The sequence below is a fragment of the Uloborus diversus genome, chromosome 2, assembly GCF_026930045.1.
Source record: "Uloborus diversus isolate 005 chromosome 2, Udiv.v.3.1, whole genome shotgun sequence".
NCBI classification, from domain to species: domain Eukaryota; kingdom Metazoa; phylum Arthropoda; class Arachnida; order Araneae; family Uloboridae; genus Uloborus; species Uloborus diversus.
The window spans coordinates 124501283-124527015 of NC_072732.1; the positions used below are offsets into that span (position 1 = coordinate 124501283).

The 25733-nt window shown below is 33.2% G+C and overlaps 2 protein-coding genes across 2 annotated transcripts in view; both read left to right on the forward strand.

Moving 5' to 3' along the window:
* The first annotated feature begins 2691 nt into the window (after positions 1-2691).
* Positions 2692-19068, forward strand: LOC129217310 (uncharacterized). The gene is made up of 5 exons (XM_054851586.1): positions 2692-2865; positions 5100-5247; positions 9804-9937; positions 14417-14522; positions 16419-19068. The coding sequence occupies exons 1-5, from the start codon at positions 2808-2810 to the stop codon at positions 16630-16632; spliced, it is 660 nt and encodes a 219-aa protein (XP_054707561.1). The 5' UTR covers positions 2692-2807; the 3' UTR covers positions 16633-19068.
* A 1013-nt stretch (positions 19069-20081) lies between these two features.
* The window catches only part of LOC129216523 (uncharacterized), a 51848-nt gene continuing 46196 nt past the window's right edge, over positions 20082-25733 (forward strand). The window contains exons 1-2 of the mRNA XM_054850737.1: positions 20082-20123; positions 22108-22234. Of these exons, the coding sequence (XP_054706712.1) occupies positions 20090-20123; positions 22108-22234 (161 nt within the window). The 5' untranslated portion in view covers positions 20082-20089. The remainder of the gene's footprint in view (positions 20124-22107; positions 22235-25733) is intronic.

Below are 25733 nucleotides of genomic sequence, written 5' to 3' on the forward strand. Positions count from 1 at the left end.
ATGTCAATAAGAAAACGGAAGAACCATGCTATCTAAGACAATTAGCCTTAGAGAGAATATCTAGCGCCCCCCAGGGACGCAGTTCACATGTATACTTAGATAGTAAACTTGATGATGATGGTACTGGCAGTGGCATATACACATTCACTTTCAAGATTTTGAAATTAAGATCCAGAGAAGAAATCCAGACTTTTGCTCAGTTTTCCGAAGCGAGCTTATAGCAATTTTGGAATGCCTGAACTCCCTCTTGTTACTCCCAGAGTTGAATGATATCTGGATCTTTACGGACAGCAGAAGTGCTATCTAGCACTTAGCCGACTGGCATAATGTAAGGAATGGCACTAGCGGGAAGATTCTCAAGATCTAGCGGCGGCTCGTGCCTTGAACAAGTGAGGGGGCCAGATGATGGGTGCACTCGCATCCCTCCCCCTGGTTTTGAAAAAAAAAAGAAATATTTAAACTTTCTGAAAATAGTTATTTGTGTTAAATACATAAAATTAAATTCATTTTAAACACAGGAAAAGCTACAAAATACTTAATCTAATAAGTAAATCACGAACAATATTAATAACATTCAAGGCTGTGTAAAATAAACAACATATATGTAGGGTAACGGATTCTTTGGTCTCGGCGAATTCTGCTGTAAATATTGAAGGTCAATGCGTTGGTGTTGAGAGAAAAAAACACACACACACAGAGATAATCCGCTGCAGCATATAAACTACACCTCATTAATTTTACTTTTTTAACAGACAATCCGCGGATTATAAGCAGAAAAATACGGTACAATCCATTGTTTTACAATTCAAGCACGTACGCAAAAAAAAGAAAAATAAATAAATAAATAAAAAAGCTATAAATTATTGTCTGAAAAAGCCGCCACCGTCAAGATCATAAAACGTCTTTCAACAGATTTACTTTCAATGGATCCCGTCCCATGTCGATGTCGCTGGTAACGAAATTGCTGATGCTTTAGCAAGAGCTGGTGCTGGTGAGACCATTGTTCCTGTTGCCTCTCTCACTTTCACGGAGTCTTTCTCTAAACAAAATGCAACGAACATAGCCATTTGGAAAGCCACGCAGGTGCATGGTTCAATGATCGGTATCAAAGTAAGCAGCCTGGTGGCTCTCTTACACGACACTATACTGCAGACGGAACCAACTGCTCTCACCCGTCTGTTTAGTGGACATTTATCAACAATGACTCTTGTCAATGGTATTAAAAAGTTCGATTTTTGCGCTAAGTGTTCATCTGCACAAGTTCCTCCTGCCCACATTTTATCCTGTTTGGGGTTCACCAGACGGGACCTGTTTGGTGATCCTTTATTGGTCTTGGACTTCCTCAGGGCAAATGTATTCATGGACCTGATCTAACTCTGCAGATCTCGGGGATGAGAAACAACAACAACATGTTTTAATGACTTGATAGTTTTTAACTTAGAAAAGTTTAGGGTCATATTTACTTTAAGAAGTCAGTGGGCAGTTGCTCTCCATATGAGCCGCCTAAGTTGGGAAATTCATCGATGACTATGTTTGCTCACTTTGGAGCTATTAAAACCTTTTCTGTTTCTTCCAAATTACTATGGGCAGGTTTTTAAAAATCATGCACAAAGGATATAATACAATCAGGGGCGGACTGCGTCCCCGGAAGGGCATCAATCTTTACTCTCAAAGGGCGCACAAGTTCCAGGGCGCAAAGAAAACAATAAATAAAACGAAGGCGCCCCGGCGGGACGGTGCACCGGCACTGAATACAGTACCCATTCAATTAGTTCTAAGTGACGAAAAACAGTTTAATGATGAAATAGCTTGCTCTGCTTCTTGATTGCGGATGAACATAGAGTTAATAAGAAACCACAATCAAGAAGCCAAACACGCTGCTTCTCCATAGCAGACATAGGAAGAAAGCATTGCTTAGCCTCAAGACAGCTGACGTGTTACTACTTTATTTTACAATTCAGGACTACACTCCAAATTACTGCGGGCAGCTTTTTAAAACCATGTACAAAGGACATAATACAATCAGGGATGGACTGAGTCCCCGGAAGGGCGCCAATCTTGACTCTTAAAGGGCGCGCAAGTTCGAGGGCACAAAGAAAAATATAAATAAAACGAAGGCGCCCTGGCGGGACGGTGCATCGGCCCTGAATACAATACCCATCCAATTAGTTCTAAGTGACGAAAAACAATCTAATGATGAAACAGCCTGCTTTGCTTCTTGATTGTTGCTGAACATAGAGCTAATAAGAAACCACAATCAAGAAGCAAAACACGCTACCATAGTGGACATATGGAGAAAGCATTGCTTAGCCCCAAGATGGCGGGCGTGTTACTACTTTATTCTACGATTCAGGGCTTCACTCCAAATTACTGTGGGAACCGATTTTGAAATCATGTAATTTCCAAAAAAACAAACGATTGAATAACATGATTCATTCTCAATCAATCACTTAGATACATAAATGCATTAATATGTCAGTCAAACTTCATTTAGGATTCCGCTGGTGAAAGTTCTATTGAAAAACGTTTTGTGACAAATCAACGGTAATCAGACAAAAAATGATTGCTACATAAAGTTTCCACTTCAACTGGGATACAAAACCTTTCTACAGAAAAAGTGAAAGCCACTTTTCTAGGTATTGTATAATCGCAAGAGCACATGATAAAGGTGGAAATCATATTGAAAGTGAAGCAACATAGGTATGGTGTATTTACATGGGAATAAGTGATAACGTTATCATTTTTAAAGCTTTCTTATCACCTGTGTTTCAACTACAAACTATTCTCTTCATTTATTTTATATTTGAATGAGAATGGGTGCATCCTCGAACATCGTAGTGTTTATTGTTTTGAGTTTAACAATTGGTAAGTGTCTTATTATATTTTATCATTTTCCTTTTGAATTTATTTGAGAAGATTGTTTTTTTTTAATAATATATTTTCCGAATATACATGTATATTTCCCGATATTCTCTGATGGAGACAAACTCCCTTGGGAGTGGGAAAACAAGCTGTTTAGTCATGTGATATTGTAGCAAGACTAAGAGAGTTGTCATTGAGGTGTCAAAGCGATGTATGCATGTTCTTTTGTTTCAGATTGTGGAATACTTTATGAAACTTTTTTCATTTACGAAATACAGTAGAACAGTGGTGCACTACCTTTTCTTTAAACCGGGGGTTGCACTTCATATTAAGAAGAATCTCGCTGGCCAGAACACAATTGAAATTCAAATGTGTGTGAAATGGGAATTCTGGATAAGAATGGGAAACGTGGGTAAACATAGAATTGTTGATGTCATTACTTCATACTTACTGTATCAATGTGAAGTTTTGTAATGATTTTTCACTGGGTTGCGGGGTCAGAGGTAAAACGACCGAGTTTTATAGCTCTCGACTCCGAGTCAGACTCCTATACCTCAAAATCAATCCGAATCTGACTCCGCTAGTACTGGTAGAGTTGCAGACTTAGAGGAAAAATCACCGACTCCGAATCTTGGAATTTTTAACTTTCGACTCTCGACTCTGGCTCCTTTACCCCAAAAATCAGCCCTATTCCGCAGCCCTGATTTTTCAGATACTAGTTTCTAATTTTTTCCTCTTTAAATTTAAGCAAAGAAGGAAAGTTTTCACCCGTCCCCAAAAAATGGGAACGGCTGGGAAAAAAATCTAAATGCTTGGTTCCAAATTTGTAACATTGTGACTATTTGACTGCGTCTAGGAAACTAAAGAAGTGATTTGGCTCAAATGTGGTTTTCAATCCTTAACGGGTCACACGGTACAGCTCTATGGGTCGCATTTGGCTTGCGAGAGTTAGGTTGAAAACCACTACAGTAAGAACCTTGATTAAACGAAGTGATTTGTACCGGAATGACTTCGGTGAATAAAAAAATCCGGAAAAAAGATGGTACTTAAAAGTTGCTAATAAGAGACAGCAGGAACTTGAGCTCTGAACTGAAACATATTTACATTTAAAAAATAACTACTGAAAATGATGCTTACTTGTGTTACTATTGTTATAAGCAGTAGATTTGTTTGATAAGTGTCAAACATGTCAAAAAATGTGATGTCAATTTTATAATGCATGTTATAGTAAACTTTAATATTTACTGTGCTCAAAATAAGGCAGCTGAGTCAATGTTTTTTTTCTTTGATTTTAAACAAAAATACACAGATAAAAATAATTACTAAATAAAACCATATTTTAGTTTCAGATTTGTTTTTTTTTTTTTTTCAAATTAAATAATATGTTACGATTCAGAAGAATTTAAACAATTCCAAAAAAATTCTGCCGGGTTTGAGAAAAAAAGAAAAGTGGATGAAACTCTGTGCTTGTGCAGCAGAAATGACTTCCTCTGGTGACCATGAAATGATGTTTATTGATACTAGTAATAAATAAAAAAGAAAACCACTGTCGGATAAAAGAAGTTTCGGCAAAAGATTTTCGGATAATCGATGCTCTACAGTACATAAGAATATATAGAAAGAGAAAGACATACTTAACGTCTTTGCCAACCCGTTCGTATAAAAAACATTTAGCTCCATTTCTTGAACTCAATGGCTATCCTTCATGCACACGATTACTGATCAGTCTGTTTTTTGCACCGCCACGGTACCTTTAAAATGACAGAGGAAACAAAAACATTAACTTTGAAAGATATTAAAAGGATATTTATTTTTATCCAACTGATATATAACTGACTGCGTTGTTATTCACAAAAACAAACCATATTATGTTACTTCTATTAGACAGTTTTGTTATTTTTACAAAAAAAAAAAAAAAATCAGTATTTTAAGCATATAATGTTTTGTAGCGAATTACAGGCTAAGCAAGCTTCAGCTCTTGAAAGAATAAAAACTCAAGTAATACTACGCATTACAAATAAATGATATTTTATTTTAAATTCAACTAATCATCTCATTTTTATCCGAGGTAGTTCTTGCATAACTTTGGAAGTTATAATTAAAAATTATCAACAAATACTGAAACTATCCGGCAAAATGATTCTTGTTATACGAGTAAATCTAATTGTGAAATCATTGAAATAGAAATTTCCATTTTTTAGCATCAGATACAAATTGGGTTACATTACATTTTGCAGGTGCACTGGCCAAAGAGGATTTTAGAAATCAAACCATCGAGTGTATATTTCGAGCGTATGATGCTTGTTATCACGGTATTGCATCGTTGGGAGCTAATTTTTCTGCTCATTATGACGACAGTCCAGTCTTAATTAACTCTACGTGCAAGTAAGTTTCAAGACAACAAACCCTTTTTTCTTTACTTGTTTCAAAAGCAAACAGAATTTGTGGAGTCATTTTTTAAAGTTGGACAAGTTAGATAGTTGATGCCTTCAATTTTCGGAAACATTTCTGGGAGTGTTAGTAGTACCTACTACGACAAGAAAAGTGAAGTTTCTTTTCTCTCAAATTTGACTTGTTGATTCTTGAGTGGAGGGCCAAATTTAAGTTCGCAAATGTTGATGCTAATTATGTGATTGTTTTACTTCAAAAGCAGCTGGCTCACGCATGGCTTTGAGGTCTAAAGTCAATTGAAAATGCTATTTTCGTTACATTTATTGCCTTGTTTGTGTCCGAATATCTGCTAAAGACGCGAATGATCCTCGGAAATAAGCATAAGATTAACTACTTAAAATAGTTTAGTACTCTGAAAAGCATAAAAGAGCATGTGTTTCTCTTGGCTTGATAGTTAAACAGTTCTAAAGTTAATGGTTTTGAAAATAAAAGGTCAAGTTTCAGGGCCATAACTCTGTGCGCGACGGATCAAAAACTTTGAGATACAGCTGTAGTTATAGTCCGTGTGATGTAGTTTTAGTTCTAGGAATAAAACCCATAGCAATAAAAGATTTCATAGCATCTAATCAACTTTTTAAATTACATGGTCTCAAATTAAAAGTTTGAAACAAAAAAAGTCAATGTTTTAGGTTTACTTTATAAGCTCTGAGTCAATGACAAAAACTTTGAGCAAAAGCTGGAATTATATTCTGCGTGGTATAGTTTTAGAATTATGTTAGAAACCCATGGAATCTGATCAACTTTCGTAATTTAACGATCTAAAAAATAATGATTTTAATATGAATGGTCTAGTTTCAAGATCAAGGGAGACTAGAGAGGTTTGACTAATTGGGAGACTTGACCCATGAGGATTTTTTCCATGAAAAGGATATTTAGGGAACATTTTAGTTTTATTATTGGTTGAACAGTCAAACTACAGTATTTTTCAATGACAAGCCATTTCAGAATTATCAGTGGTTTTCAAAAAATTCAGGGTTAAATGATACTGCACCTAAAACGTAAATTTTGGAGATTCCGGAATTTTAGATTTTATCCTCCAGTTTTGAGGGAAATAAAGTTTAAAGGTATACTTGTTTTAGTCACTTTTCTATATATATATATATATATATATATATAGCTATCTATTGATATACAGTAGTTTTATGTAACTTTAAGCTACTAAAAATTTAAGGTTAACTAAAGAAAGCTAACTAGGGAGCTTTGGTCCCAAGTTAACTAGGGAGCTTTGGCCCCAAGTTAACTAGGTGGCTTTTGGCCCAAGTTAACTTGGGAGACTTGACTAAAAGACTAATTTAATGGTTTTTCAATAATATTTTATTTTTGAATAGATACTATATTGTGATTGAGGCGTGATGATTTGATTTAACTGATCTAAGTTGCTAAAAATTTAAGGTAAACAAGAGAAAGCTACTTTTACCCAAGCTAACTAGGAAAACTTGACCCAAAGAATAATTTGATGTTTTTTGAAGGAATTTTTGTTTATGAATAGCTAAAATATTTTGATTATAGAACTTAATGATAGAACTTAAGATATGCTTAACTTTTAGAACTTAATGATATGCTTTAATTTCGCAATAACTTTAATATTGTGAATTTAAAGGGGGGATTTTTTTTTTTACTTAAAGAATAACTAAAATATTTTGGTCTAATAAATTGTTTTTATTTGACAAGTAACTAAAATACCAATGATCTTTAAGCCCAATGATTTGTTTCTTAATAAAATATCTGAAATATTGTTTAAGTCATAATTGATAAAGTTTCGAATTACAATTCTGCTTTTCTGCTGATGCGCAATAAGATTAATTATAAAAAAATCTGAAACGCTTCACCTAAAGATTGAACATTTGTTCATTCACTTCAAGTATCACTTACTAAAGCAAAAAACACCACCAAACCTGCGTTTTTGATTTCAATATCTATGAGTCTTCTTACATTCATGAGGGACGGTCCTGTCTCCCTTGGTGTTCGGTCAAATCTCCCTAGCTCTAGGGACACTGGATTCATTTGTCGACGTGATGAATATATTTTTTTGTACCATTTTTACTTAAAATTATGCTATTATTTTTGAACATAATGATGCACAAAATGGCAAAATATTTATGTACATTGTTTATTTCGTTCTAACTTTTCTACAGAAAAAAAAAAGGAAATTCTAGACACAGCTACAATTGTCCATTGTAAGAGATGTAGCTTTGGACACAGCTTACATACACCTGGGTCTTGTAATTGTTTTTAAATACAGGCTTATTTTTATCTCCCTATGTGCGGTTAGCATAATGTAACATTATGCAGAATTCATCTGCTTCTTTTGCTATTTTTACCCACCACAAACAAAGGGGTTATAAGTTTGACGTGTCTGGTGGAACTCTAGAGCCTGAACGGATGGACCGATTTTGAAAAAAGAATTTTTGTTCGAAAAGAGAGTTGATCGAGAGTGTTCTTAGCTAGGTTGCGTCTTCGATACTATATTAAAAACTTCTAAAAGGTTTTTCGCAATTTTAGCAGTGAAAACATATTTAAAAATTTAGTACCAAAATAAAGAGTAATTTTATCTGCCTATGATAGAATGTGTTTGGAACTTCCGTGATATGTAGAAATTCGAATTATAAGGTTTTTTTAGCAGATTTAAATACGGTTAAGCCTTTTATTTACGCAATTGGAAAGAAAATGCAATGATAAAATATTTTTATCTGTTTCCAACTTCGATTCGTTAACAAATAAAATATTTGCAATTGATTTTTAGTAGAATAAGGCTTTTAAGGGGACAAGGGACTTTATACATTCGGAAAATCAACCAAATTTCACAAAAAATGTTTTTGCGCCAAAAAAATAGAGCTTAGTACCAGCTTTGATAATCCATTTTCATTTTTGCGATATTATGATTTTTACGCATTTTATTTACATTTTTAAAAAAGGGGGCGTGGTATTTAAAGGGATAAAAGTATCAGCTGATTTTTGTTTACACGTTTTTAATCATCATTTTTGGCTCGAAATGCTCCCACCGCATTATTTTTCACTGTATCGCTTCAAAATTTTTTGAGCACATTAACAGTCTTATACTTCATAAAACTGGGCATTACTTTACCCAAATACAAAAATTTACTATTTATCCGCTGTTAGCAAAGTAGCATACGTATTAAAAAAACGTAAAATTCTATTCATAATTTGCTTTTTTTTTTTTCTAGTTTATATACGCACATAGATTGAATTCAATGCCCATTTATGTTCATACGGATAAACTACATCTGGAAAAAAAATATTGTTGGTTTTCGTTTACATGAATTGCGCCTGGAGTGTTTTCAATTCTGCCCATGTTGCGTTCCATATGCCTCACAAAACACCTTTTTTAACACTAAAATTTTTAAATTAACATTTAAAATGTCTAATATTGATATGAAAATATTATTTTTGTTCTATTACTTCAAATACATGGTGTAAAATTATAAAATTGAAAAGTAAAATTCAAAAGTCCCTTGTTCCCTTAACAGGATTTTAAATTTTCCCTTTTGATTCTACATTTGCGACTCAGTCGGAGGTTTTTAACTTTTTAATTTTATTGACTTTATAATGATTATAAATCAATGCTGTATTTTAGAAAGAGGATTGCAGTTGGATTAGAAATTGAGTAATTAATTACAGTAGAACTTTGTACATACACTACTAAGTAATAAACTTAAAAAAATAAATAAATGAGTGAGGACTAAAAAGTAAAAATATAAATATAGCGTCAAAAAAAAAAAAAAAAAAAGAAGTCCAGATTTGAAAAACCTTTCAGACATGTGCTTTGGAGTTACAAGGGGCAAGACAAAAATATGTGTGCTTATAGATATGACGAAAGTTAGCAACTTTCCTATGGTTCTAATGCACTTACTTCTCACGTAAGAGCATTAATCTCACTTTATTTTATCTTCTTCGTGGGGAAAATTAGTTTAATATTAGGTTTGAATTTAATCAGAAATAGTTTGCCATTCTTAAGTAAATTATTACCAACTATCTTTTTTTTAAAATTATTTATTTCAAAGTTGCCAAATTTGGGACCATTTAATTAAGTAACTTGACTAGATCCCATGGAATTCTAAGCTGAATTTGTTACTGACTCGAAGCTTATAGAGTAATTAATCTTGAAACTTGAACGGTCTTAAAATTGTATATCAATTTTAAGACCGTTTAAATAAGGATATTGATTATATCTCATCCCATAAAATTTTAACCTGAATGTACAACTATCCCATGTGTAGTATAACTAAAACTGTTGCTCAAAGTTACTGACTCGTGGTTTATAGACTGATTGACCTTTACTATTGGCCTTTTCCTTAAATGAGCAATTTTGATTTTGCTTAAAAATTTTGATTTGGTTTCTCCATAAGTTTTGCTTTGCATGCTATGTTCTGTGATTGGTGCTTCTACTAATGTCTAATATTGTGAATTACAAAAAGTAAGCTCTTTCCTTTTTTTTGGAAAATATTCATATCAGTGTTTTTATTTTTTAGGTTGTCTAACAGTACTATAGAGTGTTTAGGAAAAATTCCAACCTCCTGTTACGGCGCAAGTACACCTTTTGGTCTAAAGAATGCATCCGTTTTAATACAGCAGCTATGTACTAATAATTCGCAAGAGCAAATAAGTAAGTATTCAAAAATTTACTAAAAGGTTTTTTCAGCAGTTTGGCTCTCACGTTAAGAAAAAAAGTTTTAAAAAACACTTTGAACGATAAGAAACATATCATATAATTTAAACTGCTTAATAAATTTTAAATAACACAATAAGGAAAACAATACAAATAATAATAATGATGATAAAATAACTAATAATAAATAATAAAGAAAATTTGTACAATACCGAATGCTTTTCTAGAATTTATTATTATTATTATTATTATCATTATTATTATTCCTATGTAAATTTATAGATACACTAAATGAACGTTGAAGTTTGAGTATATTGACCAAAAGTTGACGATAGCCTGAATTGTAAAAAAAGATTAATTTAATCTTGAGGGCTTCTGAAGATGAATCACGAAATGCCTAAAATGTAAGTAAGTTTGAGGAAAGCTATGAAATCGCCCTAAAATTATACCATCAAGATTCATGAGCACTGTGATGCAATAGCTATGAAGTTAGCATTACAGCAGCTTCCAAATGTAAGACGGTGAGCTGAAAAAAATACTACTGAAGCTCCGGAGATAAATAGACAAATGGAGTGGCTAAGTTTTTCTGTAACTTCTAAATTGTTTAAAACAAATGCTGTGTCTTCTCTTAAATAAATATTTACTTTAGATGCAGATATTGACCTTCATTAATAGTAGAAATATGTAAAAAGTCTTCTTACTCAAACTTTTTAAAGCTATGAAGTACAACAAGGCTCCAGGTGTTGCAAACCAGGTCTATAAAATTCGTCACTCTCAAAAAATCCAACACCAACATTGGATCAGCCAAAAGATCCAATCTTGAAAGTCCCAGACAATTTAGTATATGTTCGGGGGTGGCCTGATGGTCGGCACACTTCACACAGGTTGGAAAAGTCTTTTTTTCATTGCAATAAGTCAATGATTTTAGGTGCCCACTAATGAGCCTAGTGATGGTCGTCTGATCTCGCCTACCACACTTGAGAGATAATGCACCTCCCGGGCACTTCGCCTGGTACCAATTATGGGTAGGAGGGACAGTCCAGGAGGACTTTGCATCTCTTTTAGCCTTAGAAAATAGCTCCAAGTAAGTCAAAGAATCAGGTGTATAAAGTGGTTCACCAGTCCCTTTTTTAGCCAAGATATCGGCCATCTCGTTACCGTGTACATCAACGTGAGATGGAATTCACTGAAAATGCACCTCTCGAAAAGAAGAAATATGCTCCAGTTTGTTAATAATAGAAACACCAGTACCATCACCCACTTTATGCCAATTAGAAAGGTACTGGAGGGAACTTCGGCTATCTGACAGAATCCAAATGGCTGAAGAGCCGGGAGAAGACAAAATTGAACCGAGCCCCTCATCGATAGCAATAAGCTCGCTTCTAAACACTGAGCAACAGTCTGGATTTCTTCTGCTTAATTTTGTTGCACACCCTTAGAAAAAACATAAACACCACTACCAGAGCAGTTACGTTCATCCTTACTACCATCCGTATACATTATAATAGAGTCCTCAGGGATATTGTTTATCACTTCTAAAGCCAATTGTTTCAAATAGGCCGGTCATCTGATTTCTTGTTCACCTGGGAAAGAAGATCTGTGTGGAAGTAGACTCTGTTTAAACCAATTGAGGGATTAATGCTTTGTTTCAAACTATGCTGAATTACATTTTTTGGGATCAAGTTGTCTGAGTCAGCCAAGCTTAAAGGGCTATTTTTCTTTAATCTTTTATTGTTGGTCCACCTCAACAAGAACTCAGACGTTCGATTCTGGGTCCCATAACTGGTGAGCTTTGAGAAATATTTCATCAAATTAGTTTTTCTCCTAAGGCTGAGAGGTTGCAGATCGGCCTCATATAGTACTATCTCATTTGGGCAACTATTACGAAGTTGTATCCTGTAATAATACGAGCCGCACTAAGCTGTACCCTTTCAAGCTTTTGTAAGTTGGTGTTTGAGGCACAGCTGTAGACTGGAAAGCCGTATTCTAGAATAGGCCTTATTAGGGCCATGTAAGTAGTTCTGAGAGTTTTAGAGTCGGCACCCCAGTCGCGCCCTGAAATATATTTTAAGATCATTAAGCGTTTTTTGCTTTTTTGTATTAAGTGATCGATATGTCTATTGCAAGTAACTTCGCTGTCCAGAACAAAACCCAAGTATTTAGTGTGCTTTTCCACCGCAAGCGGATGAGCATTCATATAGATTTTTGGCTGATAGTTAAGAAGTCTCCTATTTGTTGTAAAGAAACTAACTGTAGATTTGGAAGGGTTAAAACACAATTTGTGACCCTCTGCAAAACCACACACTTCATTGAGTGTAGAGTTGATGCAATGTTCCAATTTATGGATGTCAGGGCCAGAATCCCATAGCACTAAATCGTCTGCGAACAACCTCAGTTCGCATCTTTTCGAAACCTCTCTCTCAATTCCAGCTATAAATAATGAGAATAGGGTTGGGCTCAGAACAGATCCCTGAGGAACACCCTGAGAAAGCCCAAAGCTCTCCGACAAAGTGTTGTTGAACTTTACCCGGATGAATCTGTTTCTCAAAAAGTCGTAAATCCAGGCCAAGGCCCTCCCATGGATTCCAAAGGACTCAAAGAGTTTAGTTATGAGAGGTTCTTTTGTTTACTGAATATGATTAAAACCCAGACCCGTCATTTCAAAATTTCCAGTGGAAGGGGCAAAAAGCATTTATTCAGTATATTCGTGTATAAAAGCATCACAATACATGCGAAATGCATATTACAATACAGTCGGATCTCGATAACTAGAAGTTTATAGCTCGAATCTTCCTTTATCTCAAAGTCTTGGGTCCCAAACTCTTGAAACTGTTGTGGAAACTTCCAATTATTCGAACTACCAATATCTCGAACATTTTAGCCGGTCTCTTGGGACTTCGAGTTGTTAAGAGTTGACAGATTTTACAATCCAGGGGGGGGGGGGGCGTGTTTCCTCCCGTTTTGATCGTCCAATGACGAGTCCGCTTAAATTGTTTTTTTTTCTGTGGACATATCGTACATTTCTTGTCAAAGCTACTGACTCAGAAATAACTACAGTTACACAAGATTTTAACGAGTGCTGATTTAATGAGAATCTTTGTTTAGCGAGAAAAACAGACACACGAAGTTAGTACAAAATTGATTCAATGGGAGTATAACTCACTTTTAACAAGAAAATCCGGGTCTAGCGAGCAATATTTATGCGATTCACTAAATTTCAAATGACAGACCTCCTGCTCATTTAATGCTTGCTTGGAAAAATTCCTGTGACACTTCGAAGTCAATCAAAAGTTGGTAGTGCATCACACCCCAATCACCCCCAAAATATTGGTTTAGTGTACATGAAAACTTTTTTAAAATTTCGAACCAGGGTTGCAAATGATGAAGTTTTTTTTTTACCATGAGTTTGTTGAAAACAAAAAAATAAGTTTGCAGATGCAGTGTTGTAGAAGCACAGGATCTTTTTATTCAAACAAGACATGAACATCAAACTAACACGTTTGACGAAAATGAAAATACACTACCTTAAAGCGTGGTTCCTCATAGACGACATCAGGAGTGGCAGCCAATCATGGCTATAGAAACAGTCAACACGTAGTAGATAGGGCTTAACATTGAAGCTCAACAGAGTAGTGTCCGAAGAATAATAATACAAATACAAATGTAACGACCAGCAACAGGCTCGTGGCCGAGCTAGGCTAGTTCTAGTTAATTTATTAATCCCCAATGAAGATCAATGGCCCTCTTAATGCTATCCACCTCCTTGCTCATTACCACCTCTTCCGGTAAGCTGTTCCAAGTGCCCACAACCCTACTAAAGTAGTAGTTTTCCCTTATTTCCAGGTTAGCCTGATACTTGAATAGCTTAAAACAATGACCCCTTGTCCTGGTTTCTGTGCAGCAAAAATTTAATCCATTAACATCATTCATTTTGATAAATTTAAACAACTGAATCATGTCCCCTCTGATTCTCCTTTTCTCCAGGCTATACATATTAAGCCTATTAAGTCTGGTATCATAATATAAATCTGACAGTCCCTTTACTAGTCTAGTTACCCTTCTTTGAACCCTTAGACAGTTCCAAGGAAATTAAACAATTTCTTTGCTACTGTAAAGGAATAATTTTAAAAACCAAAACAAAGTAGGTATGTATGAGTTTTCTGATTTGTTCACGAACCCTTTACGAGCACACTGTAAAAACGAACAAGTATAGTGGAATTGTAGTCCCTTCGCACTTTTTGTAAGAGCTTGAGTTTACTAATAACCTTCAGAGAAAAGTTCATAAAGATTTTTTCAGTGTTACCAATCTAAAAATTAATCAGTTAATGATAAAACAGTAGGTCAGGAGAGTTATGTTGATCTGTAGCAAGTTCCAAACACTTTTTTATTATTTAAAAACTTGTCTTTTACTACTCAAAACTTTCATGCTTCTGGATCTGCATTATTTAGCTTCTGATTTCTTTCTTTTCTTTCCAGAATTTTTAAACTCCAGTCATTGTTACAACAAGCAAATTATGCGAAGGCGAAATTGCGTTAAAAAATATTCCAGCGAAGGCAAAACTGATGCTAAATCTCTTTGTTGGTAAGATTTTTATAGTTTTTAGAAAGTTTCACTATTTTACTTACTTCACATTCGCTTGAAAAGTGAAAAGCTGCGTTTAAAAATTTCTTGATTTATGGCGCGGATTGTACGCTAAAGTGATTGCATACTGTCAGGAACTTAGTATGGGACAGGTATAGCTTGACCACGAAAAGAAGGCGGATGACCTTGAAGGATGAACATCATTTGTAATTGTTTGTTTGTTATTTTGAAACAGATAGGCTTAGCCCAACCATGCCTCTTACTATTCGGTGCTTCTGGCAGATTCTACCTATTACAAACAATACAAATGATGTTTCGCTTTAAGGTCGTCCGCCATTTCTTTGTAGGCAAGCTTATTGTTCTTACGCAAACTTCACCTGTGTTCATCACACTAAATTCAAACTCCTCAAGTGAATTATCCAACTGGTCGCGACAAGTATCCCAAAAAGGTTTCGCCAGTTGAGGCATCTTTTAAAAGCTTTATTTTTTTAAATTGTTCAGGGCATTAGGCAATGTTTCATTACTTTATTTTTCTTCCGGGCTTCAAATTTCAGGATATTTTAGCCACATTTAAGGCATATGCGCAAACGAAAGATCTTATGTAAAAGCGATAAAATAATTTTTTAGGTTCAAAATCCGCTATATACTGACAATTTATGGCTGTTGCCTTATAAAAGTATAAAAAACTAATTTTATTATTTTTTGAAAAATTCAATTTTTAACATACTTTTTCAAACTTTCAGCCTAGTGCGCTAACTGAAGATGTCAACTTAGAATTTTTTTTTTTTTAATATTTTTCTCCAATTGAGAATACCAAACTATAAAATTTGAGAGGTAACGCAATTCCGAAATAAGAAAATCGATATTTTCCAACCACCCTACTGTGTAGTTTCTATATGACTTGAATTAATAACATTTTGAAGCAAAATTTTAGAAAAAATTTCAAAATATTTCTCACATTAAATGGTATCAACAACGTTTTAACACACAAAATTAGTATATTTAGCAGATAGCCAAAATGTGTTTCGGAGTTACAGGGAACACCTTTTAAATACAATGTTGATTACCATTTACTTCTTTGTACAAAGGTTTAATTTCTTAGTTCTCACATTATTTGCTATAACTGCAGGTCCATCCCTGGTGCTATTCTAAAATTTTTTTAGATGTATTCATTAGAATATATTAAAAAATAAATGTTTTTTAAAAACGTTTAAAGGACGCTATCTTTAAATTATTCAATTTTCAAATTTTAAAATTTTGTGAAAATATTTAAGAAAAATAAAAATTTAAATCTCTATTAAATTAAAGTGTTTATAATTTTCTGCTGTAGCTTCCATAGAACTCAACATTTTTTAAAGCACTGTTGGAATGTTAAAAAAAAGAACTATTAAACGAATTAAAAAAAATATTTACTCATTAATTATTAATGATAGATTAAAAAAAATTATATCTAACTTTAAGATTTTAAAAAGTAATATTTCTTTTATGAAAATCTGACATGGTCAGGTCAACTGCGTTGTTGATTTTACATGGAATGACCCAATTACAATTAGATATTTAAGCTGTAAATAAAAATACTGAATGTAGAAAAAACAAAGATTATAGGAGTTAGGTAAATTTGATTACTATATAACCCAATAATAAGGAGCTGCACACATAGGTTGTTGTTGCACCGAAAAATTTACCAATTCGTGGACAGATTTCTATTATTAAAATTATTCTAAATTTGGTTAAAATCTGACATTGGTAGTTCTTTCTTCAAGGTATAGATTAAAACCAAAACATTTCTAATTTCATAAATAAGCATTATTTAACGTTAATATGTTTGGTGTAATTAGTACTTCACGGTACATAATGTTATTTTTCATGCTTGTAACACTTGGTATTTGATTTTAGTTCAAATTTAAAGACACAAAAGTGCCTCAGAGAAGAAATGAATGTATGTCCAACAAATACAACAGAGTTCCAGAATACAGTTATGTCTACTTACAGAAGCTATCATAACTACATTTGCCAAGACACTGAAAAACATTGTGGTCATAGTGTGAAACATTTTGTATCTGCATTTGTCTTGTTTCTAGCGTTCTTGTTTACTTTTTCATTACATTAAACCTCATATTTATGTTTGAGAGCCCATTTTGTTATTTACTGAACCAGTTTGTTTCAGAATTCTTTCTTGAGTTTTAATTTTGTAGAGTATAAACAGAACATTTATGTATTAAGAAAATATTTTCTTTGCGAATTTGAAAGTTTTTGCTATTTTTCCTTTATACTAAAATTGTAGTTTTTTTTCTTTTTATTTTATTTTATTTTATTTTTTAGCAATACACAAGAAACATTAAGTAATTAATGAAACAAAATAAGCAGAACTTCAGCTTGTCGAGTATACACATCACATATCTAGCGCCGGCAACAGAAGTGAAACAGCTCAAAAATTAATAAAATCAAAACAAAATTACAAATTATTGATTTTAATGCTCATTCTCGAATTGAAACACGCACAAAGTTAGTCTACGTAACTGGTGCTCAGTGACGTATGAGTATACAATCATTAATGATATACCAATAATTTTTCATAGTTTAGAGGAAAAAAATTCAAACTTAAATGTTTTGCTCTTATTGTAGTACTTTAGATTAAATCAGTTGAAAGCAGTGGGGGAGAGGGGGGCACAGTGTCTCGGGGGGTATAGTAGGAAAAATGGAATTTTTCCCAGAATTCTAACACTAAAAATTAAAAAAATATATGCTATGCTTTAGTTAACCCAAATGACAAAATCGTAGAGACTAGCCATTGCTACAATTCAACCTGTGGAGAAGCTGCAGCCTTTTTAATTTTTGCTATCGCTGTTGGAAAAAACATGCGAAGGTTTTCTTTCTTTTGTTTTTGAATTTGAGGTATAAATTATTATTTAATAATCAGTGAATTAATTTAAAGTTGAAGCTTTCTTTATTGCATGCATGTAATGTTCTTTATTTCATTGATTAATTTTGCACAACTTTTGGCTCTTGGCTCAAAAATGCAATTATGTGGATACCAATGGGTGGGAGTGTCTCATTGTACCTTTCACATTCCCCACTATAAAGTAAGCGTTTTAGCGCAAAGTACATATATTTTACTGCATTAAGGTTTAAAATTAAATTACGATTATTAATGAACATTGATTTACGTACATCTAAAAACCGCATTTACAAGCCCATTTATATGTTGATACTATTATTACTCAGAAATACTTCTTAAAAATTGTAATCTGAATACAATATTTTGAGTTTTTGTGTTTCGAAACATCTAATAACACTCTGAAGTGACCAAAACTAATGCCTTGTGGCAAGCCATAAACAACACAGAAACATATTATAATTTCTTGAAGACTATCGATGTTTTCTACGTTAAAACGACGTTAAAAGTTTTGATTATCTTTTATTCTATCATTTCCATTATCTTATCATTTCATGTTCTTTTTTATTACGACATATTTTATCATTTCAGATGCATCAAACGTTATTTTACAAATAATTTTCAACTCCCACACGTAATTTTTTATTAAAAATAGTTTAAAGTCTTGTCGTTTAGAAATTGTTTTCATATTTTCTGTGTACAATATATACCTCAATCTCTATTTAATAATAACAATATGTTGAAAAATGTATCTTGTCTTTATGTGCCTTTCTCAATGTCTCACTGAATGCAAGGCACTGTCCCACTGTACCCTCACTTGGGCACAGTGTGACCACTTGAAAACCGTGTAAAATAATATTTTTTAAAAGGTATTAAAAATATTAAGGAGAAAAAAAAAACAGTGAGAACTGAAAAGTTCAATAATCATGTTCTGCAATTTAAATGTCTTTAAAACTAAAAATAAAGGAAGTACAAAAAAAAAAAAAAAAAAAAAAAAAAAAATTGAAAATTGTCCCACTGTGTCCCTTCTTCCTGCTGCATACAACCTTGATTTTCTTCAATGCCATTATTATTATTATTATTTATTATTATTATTTTTTTTAAGTTGTGTCACTTCAGTTCACTGAGTGTGATGCATTTTATGAACTCAGGAAATAAATATTTTTAGCACAGAATTGAAAGTTTTTATATTTCTTTTGTACTAGAACTTAGTTTTACATTAAATGAAGAATGAAAAAATTGTTAATCAAATAAAATAGCTTAAAAGAAAGGAAACAAGAGAACCTAAATATAATTTTAAAAAATGATTAAAACCAGTAAAAATAAAATAAAATACAGGAAAATAAAAATAATTAAAAAAAAATCCCCACATGGTTTAAGAGCCGTACAAATTAAGACTCTGAAGTGAGGAGGTCATACCCTCCTCCTCTCCTCCAAGAAGCAACAAAATTATGTGCATGAAAGCATGTGCAAGGTTCCATGCGTTTCGGACTTAAATTTCGAAAAATTTGAAATGCGCCACTACCCTGGGTGCTATTTCCTTTACTTTTGTCGGAAATCTTTCTTGAGTGTGTCCAAAGTTGTAATTAATCTTCTTTGTATGTGAAGTTGTTTAGTTTCTGTATAAACAAATAAAATAAATAAACAAACTTCTCGTCACAGTTTATTCTGTTTCTTGATTGATATCTCTTTTTGAAGATGGAAATTACGTAATAAATAAGAAAACACATAAAAATACAGTAAAAGGATTTTGTAATGATATGGGTCTGAGTTAAACGATACGATTGGTTATTTAGTCAAGTTATTGCAGTACTATATTATCACCTGTAGCCAGGAGAAATTCATTCTATATTTTAATCTACGAGCAGATTTTTTCTTTTTAACAGTATGCAACACAGACTAAAAAAGCCAAAAATAGTTAACAAGGTAAACCAGCATTAGATTTGTTGTAACGCGAAAGAATGGCCAAAAACAAAATGCTTTGCTTAAAAATTAAGAGTGAAACTTAGATTAAAAATCTCGAAAATAAAATAACAAACTGAGGCTCAGGTAGCTACCAGAGCAAGTGCATCCAACCTTTGAGATACCGAGGATTTCTACATATATTTCGGGCATTTTTTAAAACTATTTTTTTTCTGTTTCATCCTATTTTACATTTTTCAAATTTGGGCCAAAAGTATCTTTCCAGTTCAGAAATAGTCTTCAGGGCACTTCAAGAATCTGCGACGAGCATCGCATCGTCCAATTGCTTCTGCAACCAGATTCTTTAATTCCAAATAACTCAAATTCTCAAAAACGCCTGAAGGGCTCGCGGAAGAAATGTGACAAGCCACAAGGAGTGACTATGGGATCAAAATTTTTGTTTCTCATAACTAAAATTGAAACGTTAAACATATCTGGTTTCAGTATTGCAAAATATAGAAATGCATATAATACCTTTGAAAAATTCCACAAATATTTTTTATACTTTGGAAATTGGCCGACTGAAAACTCACATCATGTGGCATATCACATTCTTTCCTCGAGCTCTTCAATTACTCAAAAGTTAAACAGTATACAGTAAGAAAGTAGGTGGCGTAGTGCTTAGTTTTTTTGCGGTATTACAATTGCTTTATATTGTGAAGTCAAAACGGTGCTCACGATTCAAGGCATTTACACTCACGAAAGAAACATGAAAGCGACATTGGTAATAGTTCTACTTTCAGGTAAAAGAAGCGAATATTTTAGTGGAGTTAAAAGTAGTTGCATGTTCTAAGCTTTAGTTCATTTAATTAATTTATAGCATTGTAAATATGTGTTTATAACTACGCTGCCTTGTGTGTCATTGGACTTTAAATACTAGTAAGCAATTGCAATTGATTGCTGCTTCAGATTGTTTACTTAAAAAAACTTTTTTTTGTTTGTTTTTCAAGGAGTTAAAAGTGACTTTTATAATTTAGCAATTTTCTATTAAATTAGCTGCAGAGGAAATGAGATTAATCCTTGTCAATGTGATTCAGTTTTATCGCATTTCATTTCGTAAATCAGAAGCTCTGGTTTTGTTCGAAATTGCCATTGGTTTGAACTTCAGCTATTAATGGTTCACGAAATTTAGGCATTTTTTTAAATCAAATTAGCTACGAATGGAATAAGACAAAACCTTGTCATTGTGTCTTATACATATTTTCGTCCGCAAATTATAATAGCTTTTTCTTTGTTCGAAATTGTTTTTATAAAGTCCCTTGGTTTGAATTTTACTTGCAATAAGCCAATCGAAGAGAAAATTTTTAATTTTAGCAGTCTTTCCAAGTTTAATCTATTGATTTCTTTTTTCAACGGAAGATTTTTCAGTTTGGCAAAACGATAAAACATTGAAACGTGCATAATGTTTCGAATATAAATATTGCATAGAGATCAAGTTGCAAAACAAATTATTTTTTCAAGGTGCTTGGTTAGGGAAAGTAAATGCGTTGCGTTTTTACTTTTGCTATAGTAAACTATTTTCAACTCACTTTTGAATTTTTTTTTCTTGACTGTCGTGACAGAACCGGATGCATTTTAATTTTCCGTAGTATCCTTTCTTGATAAAAATGCAAAGGGTTCAACTTTTTTATTCACTTGAATTTATTTCTTTAAAACCTCCCTCAAAATTTGTATACTTTTTTGTTTTGTAATTCAAGGACTTGTTTTTCTAAGCACTATTTTGTTTCAAAGTCGAATATTTAAACCTTAATCTAAAAACGATGCTCTTTTAATGTGCGTGCATAAAACCTTGAGATGTATTTAAAATCTTGTAAAATGCGATCACACGTTTATGAAAGCTTTTTCGATGCAATTTATTTTATCGCTTGAAATCCAAAATTTGGTTTTAAATGAATAATATTTACTCAAACTATGGAGTACTCGAAAGGGAGCGAATAAAACACAATCAGTTTTCTAAATAATGCCTTCTTACGTGCTGGTTTTGAAATACGTAAAACAATGGAATTGAACAAATTATTTATTCTCAGTGCGTTTTCCTCCATTAAACAGTTTCAGTATTGTTTTTACTTTTCAATGTAAAAAAATAATCTAATAGTATGATAATTAAAAATACTAAATTTTTACTTGCTTTTGTTTTAGCTTTTCCATTGACTAATGAGTATTTCTAGCAAAGTTTAAAATAAATGCTAATTATTAAAACGCATTGAAATTAATTTTTCAGCTACTCATAGAAGCAACATTTTAAACTAAAAAACTTTGTTTGATTCATTACTAAAGTACTAAAAAATGGTTGTATTTCATAATTGCAGTCTATAATTTTCTTTGAAGTCAAATATTGGACTACTTTAATTTCAAACTCTGACAATCTATATTAGAGGGCTCTAAATAAATAACAATATTTTTTCTTTTGTAAATAAAGAAAATAATAGTGCAGCGGCAGGGGAAGAGTCATTTCTCTGAGCGTTCCCATCTGAAAATAAATGGATTTCCTAATATTACTTATTAGGGGCGTAGCCTGGTAAGGTTTTTTAAGCTCGGCTTGTTAAGTTAAAGTTGCAGGGGGGGGGGGGGGCTGCCAAAAATGGCGCATGACGTCTAATTTGTTTTATTATTGACTTAGAACCTTGTTTCCGGGCATGTTAGTATGGTGGTAGTCGAATTCATTTTTGCTTCGTTTCGCCTTTTAATCCCCGAGTTTTAATCGTAACATTTTGAAATATTTTTTAGCATTTTCATCTTCGGTTTTTGCCGAATGTGACTTTGAGAACTTCAGATGCTGTATTACAGAGTTTTTGAGATTTGTCAGCCCGTCTGGAATAACACTAACTGAGAAAAATTTGAACTCTTCCTGCACGTAAGTGTTATTTTTGTTTTTCCGTACTTGAAATTTAAAAATAGTTCTTGAGGCATCCCACAAGAATATAGAAATACTAAACGATGTGATGAATAATTGTTCTTAAAATTTCATACCATATCGCAACTTAACAGACGAGACATAACTTGGAAGGGGGGGGGGATCACACTTTTACCGAAGGCTATTTTAAACTTATTTACTCTGTGATACTACAGTACACACAACACGTGATTTGCGTGCTTGTTGGTTTTTGTAATTTAACAATGTAAAGTTTAAGTTGATTTTTTTCCTGAATCACGAAATTAATGACAGGACACCGCTTTTACGTCACCAAGCACCTATTTTAATATTGCATATATATCCAAGCAATTATTCAAACTAATTCTGTGAGGATTTAAGAGAAGGAAAGAGCATCGGGTTTAAGTTTTAAATAAATTAGTACGTTAAAAAAATGTCACTTGAGTTAAGATATCTTCTTAATGTATATATCTGTCCTTACATCATCTGTCTATTAACGCAAGACGTTTACGTGTAAAATAAGAATTGTGCACTTGAAGTCTGTGACGGAGGCATAAAATTCCTTAGAAATAAATATAAAGTTGAAATCAAAACTGCGAATTCTGTCTCGCCTGAAAGGTAGTAAACCTGGGAATGTGTCACAAACCTAGATAGTTTTATGTCATCGTATTGAATTTGAGGATATTTCTGATCATGAAAAGTGATGAAAAACTTTCAATTTTTGCTTGTCTTAAATATTATGCATAACAGATCAAAAATCAAAGTGAAACTTTTATTTTAAAAACTTTATTCATAAATGGAATAAATCAGTTAAAATGATTGTTTATTTATAACAGATCCTAAAAAAATTCAATCATATCTGTACCTCCGAGGCAGTAGGACGTAAGTCCAAAAATTGAGATTTTATTTTTATTAGTGCATTGTATGTAGAAGCCTATCCCGCATCGAGCCAAGTGAACGAAATTCTTTATAAAAAATTTTTCAATTTTTTACCAGGGTTAAAAGAGCACGCGTCCCATCCTTTGCATGCTCCAGAAAAGTTTTTCCTCTCTACTGTAAAACTATCGAATTTGTGACTAACGTTCCTCTGATTCCGAGGTACAGATATTATCCAGAATGTTGACTTAGATGTACATGTTAAATTGAATGAAGACCGTGGAATCTTTTCTTAGCACAAAGCAATGGTGTAAGTTATGGGCATTAAACCAAACAAACAAATGCTTATGCTAAAGCATGAGGAACAGTTTGCAATCAATTTCGAAAAGTGTATTAAGAACATTTGAAGGGTAATGCCGCGCACGGTAGGGTAACTATGCTCAAACTTTATAAATACAGAATTTCAGTTCAGGTCACATACGTTAGTTGTATGAGTTGTTCAGGTCACTAAATGAGTGACTACTATTCGAGGCTTTATGTAACCACTTTCGAACTTTTTATTGTAGTGAAATCTCGTTTTGTAATCCATCACAAAAGCAGCGCATTTGTCTCCGTATTCTGTCAGATTTGAAGAAAATTATTTAGGTGGTCATCATGCAGTTGAGTATCATTTAATGTTTTCTTTTCAACTGGTTTCAACATTTATCAACTTACGTGAGCGCTATAACCCTTCATGGCCATGTTGGATTTTAATACAATGCAACAAAGCAGGCTTAACAAAGTACCGTAAATATAAGCATGAACGTACGGCTGAACGTACATACTTTATAGGTGTAATGAGTCAATTAACATCTGAAAATGGTTTTAACTTGCATTCAAATAAAATGCTGTAGAATTTTTTAATTAAACTAAATTTGTTTCGAACAATAAGGTGAGATTACGAAAACAGTTTATAATACTGTTTCCTTCCAAAAATGACTATCCTAGACATTTTCAATGGATTTTGCTGCAAGCGGATATGGATCACAGGTTTCCCATGTAGTTCTGTTTAGAAATATTTGAGTAAGAGGGATTATCCGCTGAGCGTCACTACCCAATTTTCCCCCAAGTAGCGCGGGAGAGAAAACCATCTAAAACAACCGGACGAAAATTAGCTTTCAATAATGGTAATTCAAAATTGTTTTACTTTTTCCTCAATCGGAAAAATTGACACATTAGTAGATCATAAACAGAGAGAACACGACAAAATAACTGTTCTAGACGCCTCTAAGTAAAACCCTGGTTTTTTGAGGGGACACCAGACAGTAAAAGTAAAATATATATATATAACTATGTTTTGAAGAAAACTAAGGAACTACAAATTAGGTTACCTAAAAGGACTTCAGCTTTTGTAGAAATTATCTTCGAAGTACTTGTACTCTTCCAAGATTACAAATTAAGAACATCTAAATTAATCGCCTTAGTTTCCTCATTTGTCAAGTGTAAAATAATTTTAGTTAGGTACTACAGTTGAACCTCTATTATCCGAAGTCGCGTTTTACCGAAGTCTGTTAATTGGATTTTTATCTTTTCGTAAGTAAACGTCACTTCAAGATCATCGGAGGCAACAATTTCTACTGCGGAAAAATCATCCGTGTCTATGAATTTCTATAACTTTTTTCTCAAACACACTAGCAAAATTTTTGAAACACTATATAATTCTATTTTTCTGTTTAAATCCCATTAAAATTGAAAGCGATCGAGTGTGAAAGTAAGAAATGTTATAAAGTACAGTACTTATTTGTTTACTGCGTATAATGTTAAAAATTAAGGTACGAAAAATAAATTGAACTGTATTACTAACGATACGATAAAAATTGTTGTCGTGTCGAATGAAGTGCAGAGTGCGAAAGGTTTAGATACCTTCAAAAGTCTTGATGACTAGATCTGCTAACTCTGGAGCCCAAAGGCTGTAGAGTATTTCAATTGAAGGTGCTCAAAGTTGGAGGAGGGAGCGAATAATGGCCTGGCAATTAAAAACAAGATCAGAGGTTAGTTGTGAATGGGGACAGTGCTTGCAGATGGAATAGAATTTAATATTAGTTGGTAATATTTTAATGTCCTTGAAATGCCCAATACGTAGCCTAGTTATTGTAGAAGAGGTTTCTTGGGCAGTGAAGGTCGGGGATTGTTGCCTTGAAATGCTGATTGTAGATCCTTCGCCTGGCAAAAGCATTCACGTCTGTGAAGGTGGCTGCTAGAGGTTGATCTTGGTTACATGCTTCCTTTGCAAGAGCATCTGCACACTTATTTCCCTCAATTCCGACATGAGCGGGGATCCATGAAGAACGCAAGATATCTTGAGTGAATGGAGAAGAAAATTACCATACCATTACGTATGGCTTCGAGTGCTGATTTTGATTTGGAAAAAATCAGTTTCTTCCAGGTCTTTAGGAGTAGGGGAAGAGAAACAGTAAGAAAGAGCCTCTTTAACAGCAATAAGTTCGCTAGTCAAGTTTGAGGTGATTTGACGAGTTGATATTTAGGGCTTGACGTTATTTCCCGAGGGATAAATGATGGAGATGCCTGCGCCTCCTCTATTAGTCAATGTCAGAGGAACCATCTG